Source organism: Dunckerocampus dactyliophorus, chromosome 1 (genome assembly GCF_027744805.1).
Source record: "Dunckerocampus dactyliophorus isolate RoL2022-P2 chromosome 1, RoL_Ddac_1.1, whole genome shotgun sequence".
Lineage (NCBI taxonomy): Eukaryota > Metazoa > Chordata > Actinopteri > Syngnathiformes > Syngnathidae > Dunckerocampus > Dunckerocampus dactyliophorus.
The window spans coordinates 922035-934060 of record NC_072819.1 but is presented as its reverse complement, the minus strand read 5'-3'; the positions used below and the strand labels follow the sequence as shown (position 1 = coordinate 934060).

General features: G+C 46.3%; 1 protein-coding gene across 11 annotated transcripts in view; it reads left to right on the top strand.

The window, feature by feature from the left end:
• The window catches only part of LOC129194389 (ATP-binding cassette sub-family C member 4-like), a 65651-nt gene that overhangs the window by 34139 nt on the left and 19486 nt on the right, over positions 1-12026 (top strand). For 10 of the 11 annotated variants that reach the window (XR_008573755.1, XM_054799632.1, XM_054799623.1 and 7 more), the window contains 5 exons: positions 7752-7943; positions 9456-9550; positions 10183-10269; positions 11087-11183; positions 11284-11502. Coding sequence is in view for 10 of the 11 variants with exons in the window: in XM_054799632.1 (XP_054655607.1) it covers positions 7752-7943; positions 9456-9550; positions 10183-10269; positions 11087-11183; positions 11284-11502 (690 nt within the window). In the remaining variant the exon portion in view is untranslated. The remainder of the gene's footprint in view (positions 1-7751; positions 7944-9455; positions 9551-10182; positions 10270-11086; positions 11184-11283; positions 11503-12026) is intronic. The other variant, XM_054799608.1, reaches the window with a different exon arrangement.

Here is a 12026-nt window from a genome sequence, read left to right as displayed (position 1 = left end):
CACCTACCCAAAATCAAGTGGGAAAGACGCCCCAGGCCAAGTGCTCATCAAGTAAGTCACCATGATATTGACTGGGATGCCACATGATATCACAGAAACAAAACAATGGATGTGGGTTGTTCTTGTTTCCCAGTCAATCCACATCGGTGTCCTATGACATTGTTTTACCTCTCGGTAGTGGCGCTGTGTCACTACGCCAGTTTGTTTTTGTTTTTTTTTTCAAAATGGCGCCGCTTGAGTGGCTGCCAGTTATAGCAGCTCTGTACTTTTCTTCCACCTTTTAGGGTTTTTATAGTTTTTTAGATTTCTTCTTACTTTCCTTTTGGTCGCATTTTGTCGAGTGTGCAGCTATGGAGGTTCATATTGTTACTTTTGTAATCTGCGCCTTGATGCTCTTTGAACTTCTCAGCTCAACTGTGGGAAACCTCTTCAGCCACGGCCCCCCATTCAACCAAGGCTCCATTGTTTACACCTGGGATCAGCTGTTAGCCCTGTGCCACACACCCCCTCTCTGCGTGGAGAGGCCGGAGATCCCCAAGGAGCTGCAGAGGAGGAGAAGAGGATGCAGGTCGGGAGTGAAGTGGAAGAAGCGGAAAAGACGGTAAAAGCCATGTCTACCGTCTGTCATCATGGGGAACGTAAGATCTCTCCCCAACAAGATGGAAGAGCTAACGGCGCTGACCCGACTGCAGAGGGAGTACCGGGAATGCAGCCTCATGTGCTTCACGGAGACGTGGCTGAGTGAGCTTTCTCCGGATTCACATGTCGCACTGGACGGATTCCAGTTGGTACGAGCGGACAGGAATGCAACGGAGAGCGGTAAGAAGAAGGGAGGGGGAATCGCTGTGTTTGTGAATGATAGATGGTGCCACCTGGGACACATCTGTGTGAAGGAGCAACTGTGCACCAGAGACGTGGAACTGTTAGCGGTTAGCATGCGGCCGTACTACCTTCCGAGGGAGTTTTCACATGTTATTGCTATGACTGTGTACATCCCCCCCTCAGCGGTCGCTGCTGCAGCTATAGAGCAGACCCACACCATCGTCTCTCAACTTCAGAACCAGCACCCCCAATCCCTCCTCCTCATCTCCGGTGACTTCAATCATGCTTCCCTGTCCTCTGCTCTTCCCACCTTCACCCAGTATGTCAAATGCCACACTAGAGACAATAAAACGTTGGACCTCTTGTATGCAAACATCAAGGATGCATACACCTCATCCCCCCTGCCCCCGCTGGGTCGTTCTGATCACAACCTCGTCCATCTCGTCACAGACTACACTCCAGTAGTGAATAGACAACCCCCTGTGAAGAGGCCTGTGAAGCAGTGGTCTGAGGAGAGCAGTGCTAGGCTCAGAGACTGCTTCCAGACAACAGACTGGGAAGCGCTCTGTAGTCCTCATGGCAGTGACATTGACAGCATGACGCACTGCATCACAGACTATATCAACTTCTGTGTGGAGAACACTGTGCCCTCCAAGGTGGTGCGGTGTTTTCCCAACAACAAACCCTGGATGACCTCTGAGATCAAGGCCCTGCTGAACAAGAAGAAGAGGGTCTTCAACTTGGGGGACAAGGAGGAGCTGCGCAGAGTCCAGAGGGAACTCCGGCATAAGATCAGGAAGGGGAAGGACTGCTACAGGAGGAAACTGGAGAAGCGGCTGGAGCAGAATAATGCCAGGGAAGTCTGGAGAGGTCTGCAGACCATCACAGGCCATGGTAAAGGAGTGGGGAGAGACCAAGCCAGTGGGGACAAAATCTGGGCAGATGAGCTCAATCTGTTTTTCAACAGATTTGAGTCTGCCCCCCCTCCATCCCCTACCCACTCACCACTCTTCACCCCCACATCCACATCCCAGCCATCCTCTACCCCCCTCTCCATAACTGATGATCAGGTGAGAAGTCAACTAAAGAAGATCAAGGCAAGGAAGGCCCCGGGACCGGACGGCATCAGCCCAAGAATCATCAAGGACTGTGCTGACCAGCTCTGTGGAGTGTTAAGGCACTTGTTCAATCTCAGCCTGAGCCTGGAGAAAGTCCCGGCCCTGTCGAAGACCTCCTGTGTGGTCCCGATACCAAAGACACCACGTCCCAAGGAGCCTAACCACTTCAGGCCTGTTGCCTTGACCTCTCACCTGATGAAGACCATGGAGAGGATTATCCTGCAGCACCTGCGACCCCTGGTGGGCACTCAGCTGGACCCCCTGCAGTTTGCTTACCGGCCTGGGATAGGAGTGGACGACGCAGTGATCTACCTGCTGCACAGATCACTACTACACCTGGAGGACAGCGGGAGCGCTGTGAGGGTCATGTTTTTTGACTTCTCCAGTGCCTTTAACACCATCCAGCCGTCACTACTCAGAGTGAAGATGGAGAGTGTGGGAGTGGACCAACAACTGACTGCATGGATTATAGACTACCTCACCAACAGACCACAGTATGTGAGGCTCCATCACTGTCTGTCTGACATGGTACTCTGCAGCACGGGTGCCCCTCAGGGTACGGTGCTCTCCCCTTTCCTCTTCACCCTCTACACCTCGGACTTCACACACAACTCCACACAGTGTCACATCCAGAAGTTCTCCGATGACACAGCCATTGTTGGTTGTGTTTCGGAGGGGAATGATCTGGAATACAGGATGGTCATCAGGGACTTTGTCAGCTGGAGTGAGCTTAACCAGCTGCAACTCAACACCAGCAAGACAAAGGAGATGATCATTAACTTCCAGAGGAAAACATCCCATTTCACACCGGTGAACATCCAGGGAGCGGACATAGAGTTGGTAGACAGCTACAAATTCCTGGGTGTTCACCTTACCAACAAACTGGACTGGTCCGTCAACACCCACGCCCTCTACAAGAAGGGCCAGAGTCGCCTCCACCTGCTGAGGAGACTGAGGTCCTTTGGTGTGTGCAGGACTCTCTTACAGACCTTCTATGACTCTGTGGTGGCCTCAGCCATCTTCTATGCTGTGAGCTGCTGGAGAGGGGGCAGCACGGACAGGGACAGGAGCAGGATAAATAGACTGATCAGGAGAGCGAGCTCTGTCCTCGACGGTCCTTTGGACTCCGTGGAGGAAGCGGGGGAGAGAAGGATGTTGGCTAAGCTGACATCCATCATGGACAACACCTCTCATCCGCTACATGACACTGTTGTTTCCCTGGGCAGCTCCTTCAGCAGCAGACTGTTACACCCACGGTGTAAGAAGGAGTAGTTCCGCAGGTCATTCATACCGACCGCTATCAGGCTCTACAACACCTGAACCATTTTGTATTCACTATGTCACAATGCATTCTTTACTTGTGTATCTTGCTTGCTGCTGTAACAGGTGAATTTCCCTGCTGTGGGATTAATAAAGTACTACTACTACTAGTTCTTTGGTGTGAGCTGCTACAATAACAATGTCACTGTAGCTTGGTTGACATGCAGGTCACACTATGTAAATGGAACATTGTTTGCATTTTTGGGAGGTTTTTTTAGAGGGCTTTCTAGTGGAAATAGGCGTGTCCCGTTACGCGAATTGTTAGCTTCCTCATGCTAGCTGTTTTTCTCTCTTGAGAAGGCACGGGAAGGAGACAGATATGTGTGTTCATGCTTCACATAAGGATTGTGCATGATGGGCAAAAACAGGGGTGTCCAAAGGTTTTCCAGCCATGGCCACATTCTCAATGGAAACGAAATGAAAGGATGAAACTTTGCCACTTTCATATTTTGTATTTGTGAAATAAGTGCATCTCAGCTTTGTCGTAGTATTCACATCAATTCACTCTTTATGCTTTTTTTCCCCCAGTTTTGCTGTTATGTCCCGCACCTCCAATATTTCAAATTCTACTAAATGTTCTTGTGATATTATGACCTTATTCCTACAGTATTTCTCCTCAACCTAATTTTCCAAAACTTAATTTTGATTAGTTTGTTGTTGATTTTGCCGCCGTAAAGAAAATCTCTGTAATATTTCAAAGCTTTGCTACTGAAGTGACTGAATGAAATGAAATGACTCCTCCATGAACCCCCACCTTACGGTGGTGGAGGGGTTTGTGTGCCCGAGTGATCCTAGGAGCTATATTGTCTGGGTCTATATGCCCCTGGTAGGATCTCCCAAGGCAAACAGGTCCTGGGTGACGGGCCATACCAAGAGTGATTCAGAAGACCTTTATGAACAAACATATGAGGAGTGACCGCACCTCGCCCGGACGTGGGATACCAGGGCCTCACCCTGAAGCTAGGCCTGGGGGAGGGGCTCTCAGGCAAGCGCCTGGTGGTCAGGCTCTCACCCGTGTGGCCCGGCCGGGCTCAGACCAAACAAACCACATGGGATCTCCCCGCCGTAGACCCACCACCTGCGGGGGCAAGCATAAGAGTCCGGTGCATTGTGCTTTGGGTGGCGGTCGAGGGCGGGCGCCTAGGCACCTGGTCATCGGTGGCCAAATCTGGTTCTCTGGACATGAAATGTCACTTCTCTGGCGGGGAAGGAGCCCGAACTTGTGAGAGAGGTTGAGACATTCCGACTAGATATAGTGTAACTCACCTCGACCCACCATTTGGGTTCTGGATCCAAACTCCTCGAGAGTGGCTGGACCTTGTTCTACTCTGGAGTTGCTGCAGGGGAGAGGCGGCGAGCTGGTGTGGGCTTCTTAATAGCCCCCCGGGTCGGTGCCTCTGTGTTGTAGTCATCCCCGGCTAATGAGAGGGTCAGTTCCCTACGCCTTCGGGTTGGGGAAAGGGTCCTGACTGTCGTTTGTGCGTATGCGCCAAACGGCAGTTCAGAGGGGTGCTGGAGAGCACTCTAACTGGTGACTCTGTCGTTTTGCTGGGAGACTTCAACACCCATGTGGGCAATGACAGTGTGACCTAGAGGGGCGTGATTGGGAGGAACAGCCTCCCCGATCTGAGTCTCCTGTTCGTCGAGTCTTCAGCTCTCACCTCCGGCAGAGTTTCGCCTGCATCCCGGGGGAGGACGAGGATATTGAGTCCGAATGGGCTCTATTCCGTGCCTCCATTGCTGAGAAAGCCAATCGGAGCTGCGGCCGCAAGGTGGTCAGTGCCAGTCGTGGCGGCAAGACCCGAACCCGATGGTGGACTCAGAGGTTGGGGCTGCCGTCAAACTGAAGAAGGAGTCCTATCGAGCATGGATGGTTTGCAAGACTCCTGAAGCAGCTGATAGGTACCGGCAGGCCAAGCAGCACGTGGCTTCGGCGGTGGTCGAGGCAAAAACTCGGGTGTGGGAGTTCAGTGAGACCAAGGAGCATGATTTTCGGTCGGCCTCGAAGAGGTTCTGGCAAACCGTTTGGTGCCTCAGAAAGGGGAAGCAGTGCCCAGTCCACACTGTTTACAGTGGGGACGGGGGCCTGCTGACCTCGACTGAGGATATTGTCGGACGGTGCAAGGAATACCTTGAGGCCCTTCTCAATCCCACTGACATACCTTCCATAGAGGAAGCGGAGGCTGAGGACACGAACGCGAACAGTTCCATCAGCGTGGCTGAGGTATGTGGGGTAGTCAAAACGCTCCCCAGTGGCAAAGATCGGGGGTGGACGAGTTTTGCCCTGAATTTCTCAAGGCTCTGGATGTTGAGGGACTGTCTTGGCTGACACGTCTCTTCAACATTGCGTGGAAGTGGGGAACAGTACCTCTGGATTGGCAGACTGGGGTGGTGGCCCCCCTTTTCAAGAAGGATGACCGGAGAGTGTGTTCCAACCATAGGGGGATCACACTCCTCAGCCTCCCTGGGAAAGTCTATTCCAGGGTGCTGGAGAGAAGGGTACGACCGTTAATCGAACCTCGGCTACAGGAGGTGCAATGTGGTTTTCGTCCTGGTCGCGGAACACTGGACCAGCTCTACACCCTTGCAAGGGTACTGGAGGGTACTTGGGAGTTTGCCCAACCGGTCTACATGTGCTTTGTGGACTTGGAAAAGGCATTCGACTGTGTCCCTCGCGGTGTCCTGTGGGGGGTGCTCCGGAAGTATGGGATTGGTGGCACGCTACTACGTGCCATTCAGTCCTTGTACAACCAGAGCAGGAGCCTGGTTCGCATTGCCAGCAGTAAGTCAAGCCTGGTTTCCGGTGAACGTTGGCCTCCGCCAAGGCTGCCCTTTGTCACCGATTCTGTTCATAATTTTCATGGACAGAATTTCTATGCGCAACCAAGGTGTCGAGGGAGTCCAGGGAAGACTTAGGACACGTTGGAGGGATTATGTCTCACTGCTGGCCTGGGAACACCTTGGTGGCCGGGGACCGGGAAGTCTGGGCTTCCCTACTAAGACTGCTGCCCCCGCGACCCAGATAAGCGGAGGAAAATGGAATGGAATGGAAATGAAATGATTACTTTTCCTCATATTATGAGTTTATTTTTGTCAAATTGACCATTTTTTCTCTCAACATTTTGACTTTATTCTCGTAAAATTACAGCAGTTTTGTTTTCATTTCTGCTGTTTTTTTCGCAAATATTTCATCTTTCTTCTTGTAAATTTTCTTGTGACTTTATTCCCATAATTTTTAAAAATCATTTTATAACTTTATTTTGTGTTGTTGGTTTCTCATAATATGACGGTTTTCAAAAAGTAACATTTTTACTTAGGCATTGTAACTCTTTTTTTATTTTCACTCATAATATTATGACTTTATTCTCATTAAATTGCAACTTTTTTTCTCCTTAGAATACCTTTTTTTCTCTTCATATTTTGATTTTGTGCTTTTAAAATTACAGATGTTTTTTTTTAATTTTTGCTGTTTTTGTTTTTCCCAAGTATTTAAACGTTCTTCTTGTAAATGTTTGTGTCGTAATATTAGGACTTTATTCCCATAATATTGTGACTTTATTTGCAACCTCTTCCACAACCTAATGTTTCCAAAATGTAACTTTATTGTGTTGTGTTTGTTTCTCATGATATTATGACTTAAAAATAAGTATTTTTTCTTTAATATTTCTAATGTACGCTGCTAAAATTATTCATTTTTACTAATAATATTATGCGTTTATTCTCAATTCTCAAAAAGTTTTTTTTTGGTAGGCACGACTCAGAATGTTTTTATTGCCATTGTCAGTGTAGGTTACACAAGCTCGGAACTTTTTGTCATGTGTAGGACTGTCCCGATAATCAATTAATTGAACGATAAAAAAAAAACATAGTTGGTCATTTTGTTGGCCTGGATAAACTGACATGTGCATGCGTGTGTGTGCGTGCGCGTGCCACTCAGGCTGTAAGAGCTGTGCTTTAGTGCTTTAAATGTTTCTGCAACATATTGACAAAAACTTACAGGCGCAATGATCCAACTGAGCTGGTTGAACAAACTGTTGCCGATATGATCGATTATCGACGACAATTTGGAGCGCAATTATAAAATTTGTTATCGTGACAGGCCTAGTGGTGTGGTGGTGCAACATAAAACATCAATTTTTTTTAAAAGTGTAAATACTAATAAAACTAATGGCATGCAAAATAGAAATGGACTAAGTTCAAGAAAATGAAAGAATATTCACAATAAAGATAAATACCATTCTCTCAATATTTTGACTTAATTCTTGTAAAATTGCAGCGTTTTTTATTTCCATTTGTTTCCCTTTTCACATCTCATAATATTTTGACTGTATTCCCATAATAAAATATACAATGATATAAATATATAATCCAATTATTTCTTTTCTTCTGTATTCTCATAATGGCCCCCGGGCAGCTGAAAAAGACAATGAGAATGTGTAGATTTCATGTGCTGATTGTCACTCTGAACCCCAATCCCCCCCTTTCCACTAGTCATCCCTATTGAGCGCCATCCTGGGTGAGCTGCCCCATGAGAGTGGAATGATGATGGTCAGAGGTCAAGTCAACTATGCATCCCAGCAGCCGTGGGTATTCCCAGGAACCATCCGCAGTAACATCCTTTTTGGTCGAGGGCTGGATCGGCAGAAATATGAACGGGTCCTGCGGGCCTGCGCTCTGAAGAAGGTGAGTTGCTTGTAAGAGAAAAGACAAACGTTCCTGCCCGCACACCCATGAGGGAACACAAAACTCCCACATGGTTGACTGGTTCTTTTTCCAGGGTGGATTGATTATACAACGTACATCTTCAGTGACTTTTTAAAACAACTAGGCCTGTCGGGTAATCCTTTAAAAAAAAAGAGGTTGATAATGATGACGCCCTGGATAAATGGACATGTACATTCATGCGTTTGTTTCATGTCCTCGTGTGTCTGGGCCACACAGGCCGGATGACAAGAGGGTTCACACTGTGCGCATTGGTTCTTGAGTGGAATGAACGGAACGAGTGAGCCCTCCTCTCATTCAGCCTCTTTGTGGAGGCGGGGCTGCTCATGAGTGGATACAGCAGTTAGCTTCGTGAGGCAGCATATGCTAACATGAATGAAGGCGCAGAAGAAATGGTTTCTGAGGCGAATGCCTCAGCCGACAGCCCCAATGTGGGAATATTTGGGTTTTAAGGTGAGCGCATGCACATATTCTGCAATGAGGGCAAAAACCTATGGAGCACACAAAAAAAACACATTCAGCCACCTGAAACGCCAACACTGCAGCATTTGAAAAGTGCTAAAGGTTTGCCAGAGACGTCTGCGGCGTCACACCGGCCGCTCGGAGCGTGTGCCCGAATACAGTACACCTTGATGGGCCACGCCAGGTGGGTCCGACCCCGCTATACTGTGTTTCTCCTGATAGTAGTGATGTGGTAGTAGTGATGTCCACTTGGTCAATCCAGTCCTCCTTAGCTTCAGGTGTGCACAAACAACACTTCAATCTGCATTTTTTAAAAAGTAGATATATAAAGAAGTTATCGCTTATGGTTACCAAATCGATCTTGAGAAGCGGAAAAGATATGGTGCAGATATTATTGTCAACATCTTTTGAGACCAAATTGTTCTTATAATATTTCATAATGGTGACATGTGTTTTCTCACAGACAATTAGTACTGTCTGTCAAACATTGGCAGCATTTCTTGAAATGCTTGCTTGTCAGTAGGGGTGTCAGCATTAGTGCTTCCAGCTTGTAGTTGAACAATGCCAGCTCTCTTCTTTTGTCTTATCTACGTGTCTTAGTCTATTTACGTCAGCTGTCCTCTCATATTTATCATAAAAACGACCTTACACATATATTTAAAGAGAAATCTTTGTGTTTTTATTAGGTACTAATATCAACATTTCATGGTAGTGCAAGCTAAGGATGCTAACAAGGATGTTTTGGCCTCATGGCGTGTGTTAATAACACCATCTTGCATGCTAACCAGATAGTGTACGCAAACTCAGGCTAAAGTTTGGCCTACATGTTTAACATTAAGTGAAAAACATGCCAACAGAGATTCCACTGGAACTTGTCCACATTGGTGGTTTCCAACTGGCTTCACTGAAGGCAGCCAATCCTGGCGTGGTCTGGGTGTTGCTCCTCCCATGTGGGCTGAGACTTGAAGAAAAGACGAGGTGACAGTTGAGCTGCTTGTGTTTGGAGTGCAGGACTTGGAGCTGTTCCCGGATGGAGACCTGACCCTAATTGGGGACAAGGGAGGCACCCTCAGTGGGGGGCAGAAGGCTCGCATCAACCTGGCCAGGTGAGAGGATCTATGCGTTCTATGCCTCTTCTGTACGTTGCATCTAAAAATCATTGCTTGTCCTATTGAGTAGGAGTGCATGATCATTATCAGGCTGATATGAGGAACTATGACATCATGCTGATACTTCCAATAACATTCCAAATAGCTCAGATCACCAATCATTTCATAAATGATTACCCGTACTGTGCAGGCGAGCAAATCAAGCACTCCTTTTTTCTCCTGCCTGTCACATTAACTTGCCCTGAGCAACCTTTGTTTCACACAAGGAAAGGCAAAAAAACAACAATGGGCTTGCTTGGCACCGCCAACAAGGTGTCCCTCGGCTGCTTGATTTGTCCTTTTTAATTGATGACAATTGAATATTAGCAATAGCCCAGCGGTTGCCAGCAACGTGCAAAGCAACTGGCTTGCTAACCCACATCACCTCCTGAAGGGGAAGAAAGGAGACAAGCGGCAAGGAAGAAGTGCTATTGGGTGTTTATCAGTGATTCAGTCTAATAGCAGTATTGAAATCATCCACATTCCAGACATTCCCACTTCTCCCATCATTCCACATTTTCAGCATCACATGCAACTTCTGCCCTCATTGCCTCGCGCACGTGTGTGTGTGTGTGTGTGTGTGTCCTCAGGGCAGTGTATGAAGAAGCAGACATCTACCTCTTAGATGATCCTCTGAGTGCTGTGGATGCTGAGGTTGGGAAGTATCTGTTTGAGGCGTGAGTGTCCATCATTCTGCATTGTCTTCTTTAGTCCAAACCATCCATGATCACAGGGACCTTCACCTTCTTCACAAATGTCCTTGTCATCATCTTTTGACTTTATTCTTATAACATTATAACTTTTTTTTCCTAACTACATTTCCAAAAGTCACAACTTTATTTTGTTTTGTTTCTCTTAATATTACAACTTGGAAATATCAACTCAGTGCTACTAAGATGACTTTATTTTCCCTCATCTTACAACTTCATTTTCATTAAATTTCTACTTTTTATATATGATATGATATGATATGATATGATATGATATGATATGATATGATATGATATGATATGATATGATATGATATACAGTATGATATGATATATGATATACTGTATATGATCTGATATATGATATATGATATACAGTATGATATATGATATGATATATGATATACAATATGATACTGTATATGATATACAGTATGATATATGATGTGATATGATATATGATATACAGTACAGTCTGATATATGATCTGATATGATATGACATATATGATAAATGATATGATATGATATACAGTATGATATGATATATGATATGATATATGATATACAGTATATGATATGATATACGATATCATATCATACGATATGATATAGAGTATGATATATGACATGACATGACATGATATGACATGACATGACATGATATAGCTGAAAAAGCGTATTACTATAATGAACTTGGCTCTTGGCTCTTTTTTCTCATTCTTGGTTTCTTTCCAAATGAAGTAGAGGGTGGCATGTAAAAGCGTCTTCTGTCCATTTCATAGGTGCATTTGTGGCCTGCTGAAGAACAAGTGCCGCATCCTGGTCACGCACCAACTTCAGCATCTGAGGGCAGCTGACCATATCGTGGTGGTCAAGGAGGTGGGTGTTGCATGCTCCATCTCATGACAATGAAGCATTCACACATCCTGGATTTTACCCATTGAAAACGTGTTTGATGGTGATGTTGGCTTTGTCCAAGGGTCACATGATGGCCCAGGGTACGTACAGCGAGTTGCAGAGCGCCGGCCTCGATGTGGGCTTCCTGATGAAGAGCCAGGAGGAACAGGAGCAGCAGTGCTGGAACGCAAACTGCGACGCCGTGTCGCTCGCCAGCCGCAGGACCGATCACTCCAACGCTTCGCGCTACTCGCACAGCTCTCTCCTGCCACCCGAGGGCGCCGGCCATGAACAGCTTCCTGTAAGCAGCAGCGTTTCACTCTGGAATTTACATTTCCCCCCTAATACCTGATTAATAGCACCTTGTTTTTCCTAGCCGTGGTGACAAATACGCTAAATAAGCATGAGGCTTTCATCCACTTATGCAAATATGCTGACAAGTCATATACGGTACGATACTTGGTCATATCACCAACACTATGTCATATACGGTACGATACTTAGTCATATCACCTACACTATGTCATATACGGTACGATACTTCAGTCATATCGCCTACACTATGTCATATACGGTACGATACTTCAGTCATATTGCCTACACTATGTCATATACGGTACGATACTTCAGTCATATCGCCTACACTATGTCATATACGGTACGATACTTCAGTCATATCACCTACACTATGTCATATACAGTACGATACTTAGTCATATCACCTACACTGTCATATACGATACGATACTTCAGTCATATCACCTACACTATGACATATACCATTTCTGCTGTTGTTTTTTACATTTTCCAACTATTTCAACTTAC